This window comes from Micromesistius poutassou (assembly GCF_964030765.1).
Source record: "Micromesistius poutassou genome assembly, chromosome: 19".
Classification (NCBI taxonomy): domain Eukaryota; kingdom Metazoa; phylum Chordata; class Actinopteri; order Gadiformes; family Gadidae; genus Micromesistius; species Micromesistius poutassou.
The window spans coordinates 13,286,217-13,306,271 of NC_140289.1; the positions used below are offsets into that span (position 1 = coordinate 13,286,217).

At 47.4% G+C, this 20,055-nt stretch overlaps 1 protein-coding gene across 1 annotated transcript in view; it reads right to left on the bottom strand.

Annotated features, from left to right (window-relative positions):
* Window positions 1–18,017, bottom strand: part of man1a1 (mannosidase, alpha, class 1A, member 1) — a 77,945-nt gene extending 59,928 nt beyond the window's left edge. The window contains exon 1 of the mRNA XM_084483839.1: window positions 16,880–18,017. Coding sequence (XP_084339965.1) covers window positions 16,880–17,386 — 507 coding nt within the window. The 5' untranslated portion in view covers window positions 17,387–18,017. The remainder of the gene's footprint in view (window positions 1–16,879) is intronic.
* Window positions 18,018–20,055: the final 2,038 nt, after the last annotated feature.

Consider the following 20,055-nt stretch of genomic DNA (forward strand, 5'->3'; position numbering starts at 1 on the left):
TATGACCTCCGTCTTTTCTCCGCATTTGTGGAGCAGGAGGTTCGACCGTGAGGGTCATTCACACTTATTCACACTTGATGCCCGATATGCGGAGATCGGTGTCAGTAGAATCTCCGGCTGCTTAAGGGGGCGGGCTTGCAAGGGACAGCATATGACGTAGGGTCGCAAGAGGCGGGATCGGGATTGTTTTGGTTTGACCGCAGACAGCACGCAGGCAAAATGGGCAGAACTCATCGCGATCATGTTAAATGTTGTTGCAGCGATGCATATATTCCGTTGCATCCACAACATCCGCATCGATCGATGAAAGACTGGCTCATGAGTTACAGACAAATAGAAGAAACGACGAACAAGAAAGACGTCGCGAACGACTGCGTTACCGGAGGAAGAGAGCGTCTTTTTTGGCTTCATTTCACATCTAACAAACACTGGGACAAATGTAGTTGATTTCTGTGTTTAACTGAGAAAACAGGGAGTGGAAGGACGGGACCCTATAATGTTCAGCTAACTGTTGTCAATAATAATTGTTATGAGAGTAGCACATGTGTGTGCGCGAGAATGGCAGTGTGTGTGTGAGTGGACGAGCGAGGAGAGCGAGCAGTAGCGTGTGTCAGTTTAGTGAGGTAATGAACGAGTCCGGTTGTGTCTGTGCAAACGTGTAGGCCCTACTGTAAAGTTAGTGAAACTAAGAATAAAGTACACAGCCTGTCAATAATCGGTGGCCGCTTTATTCCGACCATATTCAAACCTATAAGCACTGCAGACCCACTGCCGGTCAAAGTGAAGGGTGTTACTCCCGAGAGAATCGACGGAGCTCCTCGACTATGGTCTGGGAGCCGACCATAGCAGGAAAGGTGTAACATAATAATAAAAATATTTTAAAACCATTCAGCGAACAAAAGGCAACAGGCTGATTATCGATTAGGGTGTGGGTGCCACTCAATGACATGCAAACGTAGACCGAAGAGTCATCAACACGCCCACTCAACTGGTGTGAAATGCCGACATCCTACTGCTCATTCACATATAAGGTAATTAGCATTTCCTCCGGAGAACATACTACCTCGGGGGTAGTATTTTTTCAGGAGGTCCAACGTCAGGATATGTCACTCACATATACGGCACCTCCGTAGAATAGACGAAGAACAGACGGATGCACGTCCATATGTGAGAGGGGGTATCCATGGGAACTGATAGTGGGCGAGAGAGGGGAAGAGGAAGAGAGGCGTACAGAGAAAGAGTTCAGTTTTTCCCACCAAGATTAGCGAAATTGTGGAAAAACCTGCTCAAAATAGGAGATTGGCGCTTTTGCATTGCTGTTATTTTTTGGTGCGTCACTTTTGATTTCACAAACATGCCAGAGCAGGGTTAGTGGCCAGTAGAAACAGGGTTAGTGGCCAGTAGAAACAGGGTTAGTGGCCAGTAGAAACAGGGTTAGTGGCCAGTAGAAACAGGGTTAGTGGCCAGTAGAAACAGGGTTAGTGGCCAGTAGAAACAGGGTTAGTGGCCAGTAGAAACAGGGTTAGTGGCCAGTAGAAACAGCATGGAGGCCAGTGAAAGGTGGAACACTGGTTACTGGTTGTTGGTATCCGTTACGTATTCAGTTTAAAACGCAGAGCAAATCACCAATGAAGTAGAAAGAACAGAAGCGCCGCTGCATGTTGGTCCCTCTACTGACCAGTCAACCCGGGGAACGTCAACATGAAGCAGGCAGTGCAACAGGGTGTCTCCATCACGGCCAGGAGGAGCTGGGGCCATAGCACCAGGGGCTGGAGACATTTGTCCCGGGAATTGTTACAGATTGTAACCTTTCCTTTCCCACTAAAGACTAAAGCCATGTGTAAGGGTGTAAGGGGGTGTAAGAGTGTGTAAGGGGGTGTAAGAGTGTGTAAGGGGGTGTAAGGGTGTGTAAGGGTGTGTAAGGGTGTGTGTGTGTGTGTGTGTGAAAAGGTATTCAAAATCAGCAATCAACAATTGCTAGCCAGTCTGGCGACTGACTTTGGTATAAATATATAAATATTTTAATTGCATAAAACATTAAAGACTAATTAATGAGGTCATTAATGACCTTGTAAATCAACTTGAATTGACATTTCCATAGGTTGAATTAATGTTTAAGAGCTCTAAAAGTAAAGTATTCCCCCTAGGATTTAGTTTCCATTTTAAGCTCTTAATAACATCAGGGCCATTAATGCTTATTGAAGGGTTTTCATTTGGAACGTTTGCCGCTATTTCAATGTTTAAACGCTGACACAAGACACCAAAAAGCTCCACTGACTGGTGACTGGTCGCTCCTTAAACAGGACTAGAACAGGTAGGGATCATTTTTTGTGTCATGAAAATGCAATCTCTAAAACTGTCAAAATTAAAAGGAATAATCAGTTGATAAAACATGAGTTAAACTAAAAAATAGTTTAATAAGTAGAATAAAGGTCCAGAAACAGGTGTATAAATATATCAATAGATGTTATCAATAGAGCACCACCATCCCCATTGTGCTTTTAAACCATTTATCGCAGTTTTGGTGATTTTGCAATGATAATGAATATATAATTAATCGCTCAGCACTAGTTTCTAAATTTCAACCTGGACCTGAGATTAAGATCATTTTGGGTCTAAGGAACACAACCTTATACACGCTTTACTATTCTTTCATGCCATAATTTGCCACACCACATTTCTTAGCGCACAGATAACTGAAGAAAAGCCAGTGTCAGAGTCAGTGAAATTGCAGATAAATCTCTGCTACACAATGTCTATGCAGATTTCTGTGTGTCCCAATAACGTTGCTTTATTTGTTTTAGAATGGACTCCCAGTAATTCCTCCACTGTCCCCTGCCCCACAACGCTCCCCACGGCAGGGCCCTGCTCTGCAGGCAGGCCTGTGGATGGATCCTTACCGCAGGAAGAGGGCTGAGGCTGTGTGGGATAAGTGAGTCATATCGGTGGGCTTTTAACAATAGTATTATTTAACAAGAATAAGCTAAATAAAGCACATCATTAGTTCTGTTATTATCAGTTAATCAACAAAGAACGCACCGATGGAACAGGATGAATGAAAAGCTGGACAAAGAGGGAAGACTGTAGCGATTATGGTTGAAATGATAAGCAGCTTGTCCAGATATCTACAAATAACGTTCATACTGTACATGTCTCCACATTGTATTCCTACCTCGGCATACAAGCATATGGGAAGGAACCGATGACAATGAGCTTTGGTCTGTTCTCAAGTTAGCATGGCACTATTAGCACTTATTTAACAGATTTCAGTTTCATATGATAATGTGAGATTTTGTGAGAAAGTCAGGCGGAAAAGCAGACAGTCGTTTCTAAAAATGTACGAAGCATTCAGAGACCGTAACGCTTGCATCGTATCAACTGGCTTGGAACATTGCACGAGCTAAAAAGCCCAAAAAAGCTAAAAATGGTATCAGACGCCCAGCTGTCCCGCCACACTGAATAGCGGACATTAACACAGCTATTGAATCGCGGTTGCACTCTGATCTTCAAGCATGCAAGTGTTTTAGTGTTGCATTGGAGGAGTCTTGTGACAGACAAAACAAGCCTCAGTTGGCAATATTTGCCAGATTCAAACGACGGGGTGATCAAAGAAGAACCCCCCACACTCGGGGGGACCCACTGCCCCCGCCGTCCGAGAAGAGGACCGTGGCATAGACGTCAAAGAAACAATGAAGGCTGCATTTGTGAAAGCAAATGACAGCAAATCTGTCTGAGCAGAGGTCTGAGCAGAGGTGTGTCTATGAGTGTTTGTGATGCGACACTTTGCAGTTACACATTGAAAAAATGGGCTCTTAGTCTCTGACTGGTTGGTCACCCCTGCACTATACCGACATTAAGTCAGTGATAAATGCTGATTGGAGATTTCTAAATTGACAATTGTGTGTTTTCATCATTGCAATTGAGTTGACTTTTTCAAATAAAAATGGATATAATGTTAAACACTACTTTAATCTACTTTTCTGCTATAATTTGCTATTCTGCCTTTTTTAGGCCACAGTTGACATCAGTCGATCCTAAATTTAGTATCCCTTCATATGAATATACTCAATCAAGAAATTATTTTGAACTGGGAATCGTTTTGATTCGAGAATCTATTTTGATTTGAAACATGACCCCAAGAATTTAAATTGAATCGTGAGAAACCGAAAGATTACAACCACTAGTGCAACGTTTTGATGAGCTTGTACGGCAGAACACCTAAAGAGAAATCACACAAGGCAAAAGAAAAAACAACTGTTCTACTCATGTTTGTAAATAACATGAAATAACACATGAATTCAGAAAGGGCATTTTGGTATCTTTTGGCCTCTTTCAACATTAAAATGGCTGCAATATATTTTTGTCATTAAAACCTTTTTATATTAAATTTTGAAACAAAGGACAAAATAATGGTCAGAAGGGCAAGAGGAGCTGGCTTCTGTTGGTGTTTAGTGCTACAGAGAACACCCAGCATGCCATCTGTTCCTACGCCATGTGACCACGCCGTGGAGCGGTGGGCGTGACCGGACAGCACCATGCTGAGCAGTAGAGCCGACTGACAGAACGGTCTCCTCATGACACAGGTCTGTGTCTCTCACACACACACACACCACACACAGACACACCCACACCCACACAGACACACCCACCTCTCTTTGGATGGCTCCTACTCATAGAGCTGAGTGGATGTGCAGCCAGTCAATGAAATCAGTAGAAATCCACACTCCCATTCCACACAGCAGATGATCAGATGATCAGCCACCAGGCTAAGGGGTCAGCCACCAGGCTAAGGGGTAAGCCACCAGGCTAAGGGGTCAGCCACCAGGCTAAGGGGTCAGCCACCAGGCTAAGGGGTAAGCCACCAGGCTAAGGGGTAAGCCACCAGGCTAAGGGGTCAGCCACCAGGCTAAGGGGTTAGCCACCAGGCTAAGGGGTCAGCCACCAGGCTAAGGGGTCAGCCACCAGGCTAAGGGGTCAGCCACCAGGCTAAGGGGTTAGCCACCAGGCTAAGGGGTAAGCCACCAGGCTAACGGTTTAGCCACCAGGCTAACGGTTTAGCCACCAGGCTAAGGGGTTAGCCACCAGGCTAACGGGTTAGCCACCAGGCTAAGGGGTCAGCCACCAGGCTAAGGGGTCAGCCACCAGGCTAACGGGTCAGCCACCAGGCTAAGGGGTTAGCCACCAGGCTAAGGGGTCAACCACCAAGCTAAGGGGTCAGCCACCAGGCTAAGGGGTCAGCCACCAGGCTAAGGGGTTAGCCACCAGGCTAAGGGGTTAGTCACCAGGCTAAGGGGTTAGCCACCAGGCTAACGGGTTAGCCACCAGGCTAAGGGGTTAGCCACCAGGCTAAGGGGTCAGCCACCAGGCTAAGGGGTCAGCCACCAGGCTAAGGGGTCAGCCACCAGGCTAAGGGGTCAGCCACCAGGCTAAGGGGTTAGCCACCAGGCTAAGGGGTTAGCCACCAGGCTAAGGGGTTAGCCACCAGGCTAAGGGGTTAGCCACCAAGCTAACGGGTTAGCCACCAGGCTCTGCTGTGGGCATAGTGCTGCTGGTAGAAGGCCATTGGAAAGCGCTGTTTGCAAGATGTAAACTGAGTAACTGGAGGTATTTTTTCCAATTGACAGTTGCCATTGTTAGAATTGTTATAATAAAATGGGATACACAACTGACTTTACGCCATTAGTTGCCTTTTCCGATTTTAGATTATATTCACCTTGCTACAAGGTTGGGTATCGGGACTGATATCCCATTAACACGCTCCTGATTTGATCATATTCCAATTCAATCTATTATTTTAGGGATATTTCAGTTACAATTCAAAAGTGCTTGGATATGAGAGTATTTGACACTAATACTGTGAACTGTACAACCTCTAACTTGGTGTATTACTAAAAAGGTTTATTGTAACATTAATCGGGCCAAAAGACCAATTCAATGAATTGATTCAATAGCATTACAATATAGCTGTTGTCCAAAAGTCAACCAGTCAACTGGTCATCATTAGGTGAGCCCAGAGTCGATTTATTTAACCAGAAATATAATAACTGAATAAAACAAGATTAATCATGCTTCAGGAGGAGACGTTTTCATTTGAGATCTGGCCCGATTGTCTGCAACACAAGGATTCCAATCAATAAGACAATAATTAGTCAAAAACAGTGGATTGATCTATTGTTTATTGATCTTGATTGGATATTAATTAACCGTAATATAGCTACCTCAGCTGGAAAAAAAGGGACAATCTGTGCTGATAATTAGAAACTGAGGGTCTAGGGACCCACAGGCCCCTGGACCCCTGGACCCACAGGCCCCTGGACCCCTGGACCCACAGGGCCCTGGACCCCTGGACCCCTGGACCCACAGGGCCCTGGACCCCTGGACCCACAGGGCCCTGGACCCCTGGACCCACAGGGCCCTGGACCCCTGGACCCACAGGGCCCTGGACCCCTGGACCCCTGGACCCCTGGGGCCCTGGACCCACAGGGCCCTGGACCCCTGGGGCCCTGGACCCCTGGGGCCCTGGACCCACAGGCCCCTGGACCCCTGGACCCACAGGGCCCTGGACCCCTGGACCCACAGGGCCCTGGACCCCTGGACCCACAGGGCCCTGGACCCCTGGACCCCTGGGGCCCTGGACCCCTGGGGCCCTGGACCCCTGGACCCACAGGGCCCTGGACCCCTGGACCCACAGGGCCCTGGACCCCTGGACCCCTGGGGCCCTGGACCCCTGGGGCCCTGGACCCCTGGACCCACAGGGCCCTGGACCCACAGGGCCCTGGACCCCTGGACCCACAGGGCCCTGGACCCCTGGGGCCCTGGACCCCTGGACCCACAGGGCCCTGGACCCCTGGACCCACAGGGCCCTGGACCCACAGGGCCCTGGACCCCTGGACCCACAGGGCCCTGGACCCCTGGACCCCTGGACCCCTGGGGCCCTGGACCCACAGGGCCCTGGACCCACAGGGCCCTGGACCCCTGGGGCCCTGGACCCCTGGACCCACAGGGCCCTGGACCCCTGGACCCACAGGGCCCTGGACCCCTGGGGCCCTGGACCCCTGGACCCACAGGGCCCTGGACCCACAGGCCCCTGGGCCCCTGGACCCACAGGGCCCTGGACCCACAGGGCCCTGTGGGTCCAGGGGTCCAGGGCCCTGTGGGTCCAGGGGTCCAGGGCCCTGTGGGTCCAGGGCCCTGTGGGTCCAGGGGTCCAGGGCCCTGGACCCACAGGGCCCTGGACCCCTGGACCCACAGGGCCCTGGACCCACAGGGCCCCTGGACCCACAGGGCCCCTGGACCCCTGGACCCACAGGCCCCTGGACCCACAGGGCCCTGGACCCCTGGACCCACAGGCCCCTGGACCCACAGGGCCCTGGACCCCTGGGGCCTTGGACCCCTGGACCCACAGGGCCCTGGACCCACAGGGCCCTGGACCCCTGGACCCACAGGGCCCTGGACCCCTGGACCCACAGGGCCCTGGACCCCTGGACCCACAGGGTCCTGGACCCACAGGGCCCTGGACCCCTGGACCCACAGGGCCCTGGACCCACAGGGCCCTGGACCCCTGGGGCCCTGGACCCACAGGGCCCTGGACCCCTGGACCCACAGGGCCCTGGACCCCTGGACCCACAGGGCCCTGGACCCCTGGACCCACAGGGCCCTGGACCCACAGGGCCCTGGACCCCTGGGGCCCTGGACCCACAGGGCCCTGGACCCCTGGACCCACAGGGCCCTGGACCCCTGGGGCCCTGGACCCACAGGGCCCTGGACCCACAGGGCCCTGGACCCCTGGGGCCCTGGACCCACAGGGCCCTGGACCCCTGGACCCACAGGGCCCTGGACCCCTGGACCCACAGGGCCCTGGACCCCTGGACCCACAGGGCCCTGGACCCCTGGGGCCCCTTTGCTCCCCGCTTCACACCTTAGTTACTCAGCATGAATATTGGGTGCAAGCTGGGGGAAGTTCTCCTGGGGAACACCTCTAATGTTCTGTCTCTAGTACTAATATTTGAACATTGTTTGTTAGGATGTACAGAGTTCATGCACACTAGTAACAATAGATTTTCAATAGAATTTCCTGGCAGTGTCTCTCCTATTATCTCCTATTCCATTGTTTCATGTAAAACTATCGCATTTCAAACATTTGGTTTTACAGTACATTAGAGAGTTGAACATTAGTTACATTGGTCAATTAGTGACATAACATTAGTTTTAACAAGTAAGTGTTGACAGTATGTTACTTTTACAATTGGATTGCAATATTTAATACCTACATTTGTTAAATTGAGTAGGATACCAGTCCTACTGTGAAAAACAGAACAGTACGATATAGGGATCGACCCATATGGATTTTTTAGGGCCGATTGTTTCTCATCAGCCTTAGCCGATGACCGATACACCGATACTGATTTTCTTGAGCCGATATTTGGAGCCTAGACTACCCTGGAAATCTTCTAGTTCTCGCGAGAGCAGTGAATTTGAATTTGCTCAGCGAGTCACTCTGGGAACGAGCAATATACTCACTCCCCAATTCCCCTGCCCCAGAACATTACCCAATCACATCGGTGTATCTGATATAGGCGGGCCAAAAGCGTTGCCATTTTACCGACCAGATACGGCAAGAGTCTAATCTATTGGTTAGCTCCGCTGGTCTGGATACAAGTTGATAGACTGGTGTTTCTAGCAAAAAACTTTAATAAATGAATTTCTTGCAGATAGGCTGTAAGCCTTAGTACTCCTGCTGCCGTCTCCTGTTTAAGTTGTCACGTCATTGTTTGCGCTGTGCAGTTCCAATTCCGTTTTTGTTTTTCATTGCATAGCCTCATTTTGTGATGCATATTGGCACTTTATATTGATTAAGTTGATAACCTGTTTCAAACAAAGAGGATATGGCCTAAGTCCTGTTTATGTCTCCTCTTGTCACGTAATACATTTGTGATTGAATCTCTGTTATGTTGTTTGTTTGTTTTTTGTTTTTTTGGGGGGGGGGGGGTCGTCGATATCCATTCGAACTTAATTTTCATCAAAAGTGACAGCCCTAACCCCTTGTATTCTTCTGATTGGTCGTGGTGTTATCCAAATGCGTGCAGTGATATTTTCAAATGCATGCTTGGTGCCGCCCCTCGAGTTGGGCCGTTTTCTTTCCTTGTTGCCAGACCCTACAGCTTTCAGATGTGGGTCTGGATCTCCAGGCTAAGCCGATACTGCTTTTGCTCCCTCAATTTACATCATAGAAATGACACAATGATGATAACAAATGATACAAGTCTCAATTTTAAAAAGGAACATTTATTGAACTGTCTGTAAATTATGCCGGGAAAAAATATTGGCAAGAAAAAAAAAGACAAATACACGTAAAAAACGCAAATATCGGCCAATAATATCGCCCAGCCGATATATCGGTCGATCACTAGTAGGATACCAGTGTGGTTCATCAAAATCCTGTCATGGATAGTCATGGATGTGTACAAGATTCAGCTGGTAGTGGAATTATCCAGAAAACTGGGTAATCCACACAACACATCCACGCAACCGTATGTGAAACTAATGTCCCAGCACGGGATAACACAGCATCATTTTCTGAAATATATCTTGGTTTTACTCATATGCAGGATGACAACAGGGAAAACCATCTAGACCAGGGCTGGGCAATTATTTTTCATTGAGGGCTACATAAGAAATTCCGAATGCCTTTGAGGGCCGAGGAAATTCGTCATGTCTTAAATCATTAGATTGGATTATAGAAAATATATTGCTGTAACTCTAATTAAGCATTTGTAATTAAAAGTCACTCCAAATTAATGTGAATAAAAAACAGAAATACAGATTGTACAGTTTAGTGGTTTGCAAATAACTATATTTTTAAACCCATCTGTATCTGTACCAAGTGCACTGAACTTGAACAGGTTTGATAATGCGGCCATTACAGCCCACACATAAAAAGAAGTAAGGAGGAGCCAAGTCTCTGATGGGCTTCAACAAGTGCACTGCAGTCAGGGGGTAAGCCCAACACACCGCCGGCGCGGCGCAGCGCCAAATTCTATTCCCTAGCGTCGCCGCGCGTGTAAAAGCGCTTTTTTAAAGCTGTTTCGTACGTCCCGGCTTGATACAAGGTCCTGTACATGTGGAGGTTGTTGATACAGTAGATGAATAATTCCACAATGCAGAATGGATGAGCAATGACAGAAAATAAAGTGACTAAACCGCAAATCAAGTACCCGACAGGACAGAAGTAACTATGACTTAATGACGATCATTGTACGCACAAACAGAGGATCACGGGCATCAGGGCCATAATGTAGTCATAAAACAACTGGTATAACGTAATGGTAGCCTATACCGACTATGTTTGTTGCATCTGCTGCTTTCAAAACACGACCACAACGGTGCTGCAGCGCGACGCTTCCTATTGGTGCTCGGGGCGGCGTTTGACGCACGGGAACTGTGCACCGCTGCACTTGGCCGGCGGTGCGTGGCCGGCTTCACTCCTGATGGGGCTGTGAGCAGCACAGCTGACAGCTGGTCATCACTGAGAGTGGATCTATTTCATCAGTAAGAAGGTTGAATGACCACATGTTCCTCATGACGATCACGCGAGCACCAGCAGTTCACACAATAAAAGCCCTTCTCCTTTTCCGATATTTAACTGCTTACAAGCTGTTCTTACAAAAATAAATAAATAAATAAAACATATTATTAAGAATTTATTCTGAGTAGTGGATCGTGTTTTCTTTGGAACTTGCTGGCCACCAAGAAGCGGCCAGCGGGCCACATATAGGACTCCCAGGTCTGATCTAGAGGGTGAAAGGGAGAATGATAGCAATAATGATGAAATGTTTGCTTTGGATATTTCCCCCCTCCTTAACTCTGCCCTTCTGTACTGTCTGTCTGCTTTCTGGCTTTCACAAAGCGATCAGTGGTGTGCCTTCTACAGCATTGCCTTCATAGCAACTACAAATTTTACTTTATTGCTTTGAATTCAATATTAGTCACATATCTTATTACATTCTCTGTCACATATCTTGTCAGCAGGTGGTAACTTAAATCTAACTAGAGCGCACAACAAGGGCCACTTATTGGCTATTGCCAATCTGATGATTGTGTACAATCCCTTGCTCGCAAGCATTGCTATGTAAGAGGCCAGAGATGACTTTTCATTTTAACATAAGCTTTCTATATATAAACATTTTCAGGTTGATTTCAGCAGGGACAATGGTCTCTGGTCCTTGGTTGGGTCATCCCTATGCCCATTAGTGATCCCCACACATCCCTGTGAAGAGATAAGATGTAACATCCTGTGTGGACTGTATTCCCCAGGCTGGACAGGGCCTGGTGGCCTCACATCTCTCCATGTCTTCCTCTCTGCCTCAGCCTTCTTTGGGTGAGGCAGGTCACCTGCTGCAGCACATCCGCCCTCTCTGCCTTACCTATAATGATCGCTGGGATTACTTGGCTGTTTCAATTTCTAGGTCTGGTAGCACAGACTGGTGAACAGCCAGTAAGAATAACAGAGTCAAAATGGCACCGGCACTCAAAATCGTCCTGCCTGCTGGATCCATCCTGTCTGAGCTAATGCAATGTGCACAAGGGCAGAGCTGGCGGCGTGGAAACGCCAACTCATCTGAGGGAGCGGTGGGAGAGATTGGAAAATAAATGGTTTGATTGACAAGTTATGATTCTGGGTATTGGATTCAATTTTGAGGGACAGAATTTGCCAGACGAAGTTTCCAAAATAGTTTGGGATACTGACTATTCAAAATACAAGATAACATTCATATTATTTCATGATGATATGCATGTAACCTGTGCGCCTTGGAGCAGTGGGCTGATTGGATATGTCAAACTTCTGATAATATAATGTATTATATATAAATAGTATTATATTACTATTACGTATACAACATTTTAAAATAAAAAGGTACCTTGTTTCAGTCCCAGTCCAAACAGCTTAGAATGTGGATAAATATACCTATTCCTGCGAGTATTCTTTAATTCCACAATGTTTCCTCTTTTCCATAATGCTTTTTAAAAAACAGCCATCTTCGCCTGCCCTAGGAGTTGTTCACTTCCTCTATGTTTACTAGGGCTTTGACTTTTGCCCATAAATCATATTCAAAGTTTGTTTGTTTATTAATATTCAAATACATATTAATAATATTTCTACATTAAATGCCTTCGGTAAGACCTATATTGTACCAAACTTGTATACGTTTTGTCCACCAGGGGGCAGTGTATCAGGACACGTCAATAGGCAGGCGATGTTTTCAGAAGAAAAACACACACAACATCTTTGTGTTTCACACAAAGATCTGGCTGGCTGCAGTTTATCTGGCTGCAGACTTTTTTATGTTATTCTGCATAAATACAAGGTGATTCACATTTTCTGGCTCTAGAGAAGAGCGTTGCTTTGTGACTATGTTCCCCGCGGTGGAAAACACTCGTTCCGCCCTCACCGATGTCCCGCATATTGGCAGGGTAGCCGCGATGCACAACTTCACCAGGCGTGAAGAAGCCTTGGAATCAGAATTGAAAACAACGTTCAACCAAACATATTTACAAAAAAGAATGCCCATAACAGGTTTGAATACTAAGGGCTGCCGAATATTTGTTTGAATATATATATATATATATATATTTTAAAATTTGAATTCTATTTGAATAACAAAGTTTGGAGTCAAAGCCCTAATGTTTAGAGAGTATAATACTGGGACTGCCACTACCAAATCAATGTGTAATAAGTGTCAGCCCGAGGGCCATAGAGACCTTCAGCTTAGTGCAGCGCCATCTTACTGACGTGTAGGGTATACTACGAACCTTGCTGAACATACCCAGGCTTTCTTTGGAAAACCTGGATCGACGAATACACACCTCGCAATCAGAGTTAAATGGTCCCACGACGCTCACTTAGGATTCGATTAGTCGAGCCAGGTTTTCCGCTTTAGGTTCAACGCGCATTCACGTGAAAGGGGCGTTTAGCGCGTCATTTTACTCACCTTTACAAAATGGAGAGAGCAAGAGCAGTCTATTTGACTCAAGAGGAACAGATAGTCATAATGAACTCCTATGAGGAGTTCAAAAATCTGATAACAGCTAGGGGCAACACAGTTGCACATACGGGCTAGGGAGGCATGCGGGCAAAAAATAGCCAATCATGTAAATTCGTAAGTGAAAAGATTTTGCATATTGTCTATAAAATAACTATGCCAAATTATGAATTGTTGGCCATTAATCCCAATAGAGTGATGATGATTTCAACATACAAAAGCAACGTCGAACCTGCCTTATTCTATAATTAAGGGAATTCACTTTAAATACACCCTATGTAAGAAATGTATCGCATATGTTTTCAACTTTCAATAAGAACCGAACGCCAGCGACCGGGGTTCAAATCTTGCCTGTGTCAATTATCATTCCTTTTACCCCCATAGATGTGGTACCAGCAGGGCCTTGAGAACATGGGTTCAAGTTCGAAATAAGCACAAAAATATAATTCCATAAATTTTAGTGAATAAGTATTCCATATGACATAAGAATTGGGACTTTTTAAGCTTTGCATGAATGCGCATCACTTGGGAGACGAACCCCGCACACAGAAATTCAAGACTGACGCGCTGCCTCCACTCGGCCACTCTCTCACAAGGCTTTCTTTTCCTGAAAGTGTATGAAATACTTCCTTGACAATGGGCAAAAAGCTAGGAAACACCACAAACACATTTAGAAATGTATTGAGCGCAGCTACAACCTTGCAAATAGCACGGCACACCATATTTTTTCACAACAGTAAGTGTAGCATTGCCTACATAAGGTCCAACAAGAACGATCAAATAGCGAATACCCTTTGATGAGAACCTGTTTATCTCAAAGAATATTCTCAGGCAATGCCAAGGGATCGGATCTGTCCCGAAAGCCCCTCTGTCTCCGGAGAGACCCCTGTACGATACGGGCTCCGAGGTTCACAGGAAAACCCACACATGGTGACGACATTGTAAAAAGAGGGGAGAGGAAGCTGCGCACACCGATCTAACCTGATTGACTAAGCTGAAAACCTGCTCCGACCAGGTTTGGTTGGCAGCGTAAGTCACCATGGTGATACAGCGACGCTAAAAGAGAGCGACTTTCATGTCCCAGCTAACCCAGGCTTCTACCTAGCTGCCATGCAATGCAAGTGCTTCCTGCTATCTGGATGGGTGTTACTTTTACAGTAACTTACTGGTTTTCTAGGCATAAGAAAACAGGGTTAGCACCAAACATTTAGCAAATTGCACACCATTTATTGGGATGCACGATAGTGTTTATCTTCTTATCTTTATCAACCGTTAATGGCTTAAAAAAAATGGTTTGGGTTCAAATTCCACTCAATAAGTTTGACCCATGCATAACGCATTAACTTTGTGTTGTCGAATATTTTTTATTCCGCAGACTCAATATATCCATTAAGCAGAAAATATATTTGGTGAAATGAGCATGGGATTATCTGTCTATTATTAAAGAGAGGTTGATGTGGACAGCACAGAACAAACCACACAGCCTGCCTCTTTCACAGAACAAGTGGGATACATACGGCTCTGGTATTTAGACTGAAGTGTGATACATACGGCGCTAGTATTTAGACTGAAGTGTGATACATACGGCTCTGGTATATAGACTAAAATCAGCTTCTCTGGACCTTTTCTAGAACAAGGTTAAAACACAAAAAAGGTGAACCCTGAGTATTGACTCATAAATCAGTCAGGCATCTCATGCATCTCATTTGCATGACGATGAAACCAACGTTACCATTCAAGAAATAGAAACTTTTGCAAGGTGGGTTGGAGTGAAAAGGCCTTTGATGCAGCTACCTCACTTTCTGTGTTTCGTTTCACCGGTCGGCCTGGACCTCCAGCTGCCACATCAGTTTCAGTGAGCAGGAGTACTTGCTTGGACAGACATCTCCTTCAGCATAGCAATACAGGTGACACCATCACAGTCCACTGTTCAGTGGATACACGTGATGAAGAAGAATGGCGAAAACGTCTTTCCTCCGAGAAAGTGCATAAACTTGTTCAGGTTCAATTGTTGGTATTGAGTCCATTTCTGCTATAACCACTTGTGACTGCATCTCCTCTACTAATATTAACGTTACCGCTCGCTGCTTCGGGAGACGCCATAACTGCTTTGCCAGAGGCGGCCTGTATTTACATCATCAACTATGACACAGTCCCTGATTGGCCAGATTACATCATCAACTACGACACAGACCCTGATTGGCCAGATTACATCATCAACTACGACACAGACCCTGATTGGCCAGATTACATCATCAACTATGCCGCAGTCCCTGATTGGCCAGATTACATCATCAACTACGACGCAGTCCCTGATTGGCCAGATTACATCATCAACTACGACGCAGTCCCTGATTGGCCAGATTACATCATCAACTACGACGCAGTCCCTGATTGGCCAGATTACATCATCAACTATGACGCAGTCCCTGATTGGCCAGATTACATCATCAACTACGACACAGTCCCTGATTGGCCAGATTACATCATCAACTACGACACAGTCCCTGATTGGCCAGATTACATGGTCATTTCAGGATGTGGGAGCTCGAAGTCCGGACTGATCTGTGCAGCAGAACAGAATGTGAGGTTACATGCTCCGGTCCACAGGCTACCAACTACAATCTGTAGAGATAATCCAGTAACATGTTTCTCATAAGGGTTGTTTCATACACGCCCAATTCAACCAGATAAGTCTTTTGAGTCAGGAACATTTCGGCCATGAATAAATGTTGTTGTCAAATGGACGTCCCCCGGTTTCAAAACAGCCCTTGACAAATCTCGACCTGTGTAATGCCGTCGCCAAAACCATATCAATGGGTACCAAAGACATCGACCAAAGACAGAAATCTTGACGACCAGTGAACTGAAATTATGGCACGTCTCTCTTGAAAGGTCAGATTCAACAGTATTATTCTTACTTGATCAGAACTGTCACATAGTCGGGCAATTAAAGAAGCCACAATTAAGAAAATCGTTAACAGGTGTTAGATTCTCGCCTTTCAGGATTGACCATTCAAATGACTATTAAATCAATAGGTGTGTGCACTGCACACACTGTTGGATAAACAGTCCTGGCTTTTAAGACTTCAGGCTTAGCCAAACAAGATAAAGTGCTCTGGGGAGGATAATCCAGTGACAAACTTTTGTGCTGTAGTCATGGACCTGTTCAAAATGTTTACTATATCCATTAATGGATAACTATGCTCTTGGTAATCATTAACGGGAGTGTATGTCATGTCACTAACCAAAGATAGCATTGGACTTTATTTGATATAATTTATTTAGATCACAATTTTCTAATGGTATTATTGTGTATTGTATTTAATTCATATACATAATTTAAGACTCTAAACTCTAAACTCTAAACATGCTTAAACCTTTCAGAAAAAGGATTTCAGTTGAGTAATGCAGCAAGCTTACTCCATAAAAAGACAACTAACAATACAACAAGCCCGATGGGAACCGGGACACTGGGAACGGGCTGGAGCATCGAGCCTGACTCCCAGGGACACTGGGAACCGGGCTTGGTAACGACTTTCCAAATGGCGATGCAATATGCCATGTTTGAACACAGACGCACAAGCTGCCAGATGACGCTCATTTGTAACCCAAGATACATATTGGTATCCTACGAATTGGTGCTCTGGTCTTATGGAAGGGGGGCAGTACAGACGGTGACCGGCATGGTGTGGAGATGGAACCTATACTAGTCTGATTGGTTTTTAACATACTGGTCTGGCTGGTACCTATACTGGTTTGGCTGGTTTTCAGATAGAGGTAACTTCCACAGCGTCTACATGTGATCTCCCAGTACAGAATGTGTTTGATCATCCTACCTCCTTCACTTTAGCCCGTCTCTCCCTGGTCCGGGGGTCCGGGGGCTCCTGCCCCGTGGCCCCGGGGGGCCGCTGGTACTCCACGGGGGGCAGCGGGTCCACGGCCCCCCCACCTGGCCCCAGACTCTCCCTCAGGAGCTTCTCCTTATCCTTCAGGATCTCCTGCTTGATTTCGTCGGGTCGTTTCTGCAGCGTGTCCTTGGCTTCCGTCAGGGCATCTTCGTGGTCTTTCCGGATCTTGGCCAGGATCTTCTCGTCGTTGGCGGAGCCGGAGCCGCTGACGGTCCCGGTCCGAGTGTTGGTCTCCACCGCGGACGAGTGGAAGAACACCCCGCTGAGCAGCTTGGAGGAGTCGGGCAGGAAGAAGATGGCCCCGAAGCACAGCGTGATGAAGGCGCTGAACACCAGCAGCAGGATGAACCTCTCCGTCAGCCTGAAGGAGGAGGTCGGCCCGGCGGACTTCCTGCTCGGCGCGGCAGTGAACGGCAGCAGGGCGGCGGTGGGCATCGTCCCGTCTCTCCGGCGCCCAACCACCGACTAAACCGCTTTAAAGCTTCGGTCCGCTTCCGTCGCACACGGGGTCGGCTCTCTGCGTCGTTCACCCGGGTATTAGTCCATATCCAGGACGGCTGCGAGCGTTAATGCGGACACAACAGCGACACGAGCTCCTGTAAGAAAAGTTTCAAAGTGAACGAGTTTCCTCCGCGCCGTGCTGCCGCCTCCGTGCGACGACGCGTCTGCGCTCCGCCGCCAGCGGAAGAAGGGGCGGGCTGGCGCAGCTGACGCGTCGTCCAGCCAACCAGGAGCGGTGTTTCAGGGAACGGGTCCTCTCTGACAGAGCCAACCAGGAGCGGTGTTTCCAGGGAGCGGGTCCTCTCTGACAGAGCCAACCAGGAGCGGTGTTTCCATGGGGCGGGTCCTCTCTGACAGAGCCAACCAGGAGCGGTGTTTCCAGGGGGCGGGTGCTTGGCCTACTCCGTCCACTAGTCCAGAGTTTCAAACTCGGACCAGACCTCAGCGGGCCTTTCTCCGCCGGGATCCCTCCGTATTCAGCGGACCAGTCTAGACTACTGTAGGAAGAATAATAAACCAATCACTTATTGTATAGGACTATTGGTTTCATTTTGCATGCAAAAACAAGTAGGCGGCTCCATCCCAGACGTTATAACCGTCCGATCCGTCACGTGACCCTCTCTCTCCCCCTCCCTCTCTCCCCCTCCCTCTCTCTCCCTCACTCTCTCCCCCTCCCTCTCTCTCTCCCCCCCTCTCTCTATCTATCCCCCTCCCTCTCTCCCTCCCCCCTCTCTCTCCCTTCCCTCTCTCTCTCTCCCCCCCTCCCTCTTTCTCTCCCACTCTCTCGCTCTTTACCTCACACGCCCACACAATCAGCTGGGTTGGTGAAGGGCCGTCAGTCAGTCGGTTATTAACGTTGGTTATTAACTATAGAGAGAGAGAGAGAGAGAGAGATAGGCAGAGAGAGAGAGAGGCACAGAGAGAGAGAGAGCAGGTTGTTTGGTTACCATTCAATTACAATAAAACTACAATGTAAACAAGTAGTCCAGCCTCCCTCAGCCTCCGTGGTTCAGGACATGGACGACTAGTGGTGGACCAATTTAATTGATTAATTTGGTCCTGTGTATGTGTGTGCACGCAAGTTGGTGTGTAAGTGTGTGTGTGTGTGTGTGTGTGTGTGTGTGTGTGTGTGTGTGTGTGTGTGTGTGGCTGGGGTTAACCCACAGCACACCTATTCCCAAAGTGATTGTGTCCATACAATATGTGTGTTGAGCACAGCTGTGTGTATATGTGTGTGAGAGAGAGAGAGAGAGAGAGAGAGAGAGAGCGAGAGAGAGAGAGGGAAGGAGAGAGAGAGAGAGATGGAGAGAGAGAGGGAGAGAGAAAAATTTGGTCCTCTTCTTCGAGCACGTTCTCCTCCTGCTTCAGGTCTTCCTCCTCCTCCTCCTCCTCTACCTCTTCCTCCTCCTCTTCCTCCTCCTCTAACTCCGCCTCTTCCTCCTCCTCTTCCTACTCCTTTAACTCCGCCTCTTCCTCCTCATCTAACTCCGCCTCTTCCTCTTCCTCTACCACTTCCTCCTCCTTCTCCTCTGTGGATTCCCCTCTCACCCTCACTCTCACTCACCCTCACCCTCTCACCCTCACTCTCACTCACCCTCTCACCCTCACTCTCACTCACCCTCTCACCCTCTCACTCTCACTCACCCTCACTCTCACTCACCCTCTCACCCTCACTCTTCTTCTACTCCTTCCATTTTGGTTACAGTAAAGGCAGGTGAACTCACCTGCTGTATTTTTATAGTGCTTAAACCTGATTGGTGCGTCTACAATTAAGCAAGCATGTGTGTACCTGATGGATGTGTTTAACCAATTGGCTCATCAAGTGTGCTCATTTGACAGTCAGTGCTGCTTGGAATTGCAAGGAAGTGACATCCTGATATACGAATGTGTCTAATGTATACAAGTGTGTTTAGTGTTTTGCAAATCACTGAGTATTGTTTTGCAAAAAGTGTGAGGCTGTCATTGTGCTTATAGTCGTGCACATCTGGGCCATGTTTTGCTTCTTGAGTGTAATCGTTTGATAATTGTGTGATACTTTTGATTTTAGTGTTTATGCAATCGTAAAAAACTGTAAAACATCAGTTTGGTACCTGTTCCAACTGGTACTGTAAATATTACATTTGTGTCATCACTGTATTAGGCTAAATGCTGTGTGTGTGTGTGTGTGTGTGTGTGTGTGTGTGTGTGTGTCTGTGTGTGTGTGTGTGTGTGTGTGTGTGTGTGTGTCTATGTGTGTGTGTGTGTGTGTGTGTGTGTGTGTGTGTGTGTGTGTGTGTGTGTGTGTGTGCGCACTTATGTTCATTTCTTCCCTCTCTCCCTTTCGACCATATTTCTTTGCTCAAGCCACATTCCAAATATAAGCCATCCAATGTGATGGCAGCACTCTGGTATTAGCCCCCGGCCAAATGGACTCATTTGTGCACTGAAGAGGGAGAGATAGAGGAGGACAAAAGCAGAGAACAAGAGAGATGTGGGAGGATGGATAGAGTTGATGGGGGAGAGAAGAGGGGGAGAGGGGGTGATAGTGGATACAAAGTGAGATCAGAAGGAGAGTGAGGAACAAGAGGAGAAAGGGGTCACTAATTGGGTAGGGAGCAGTGCAG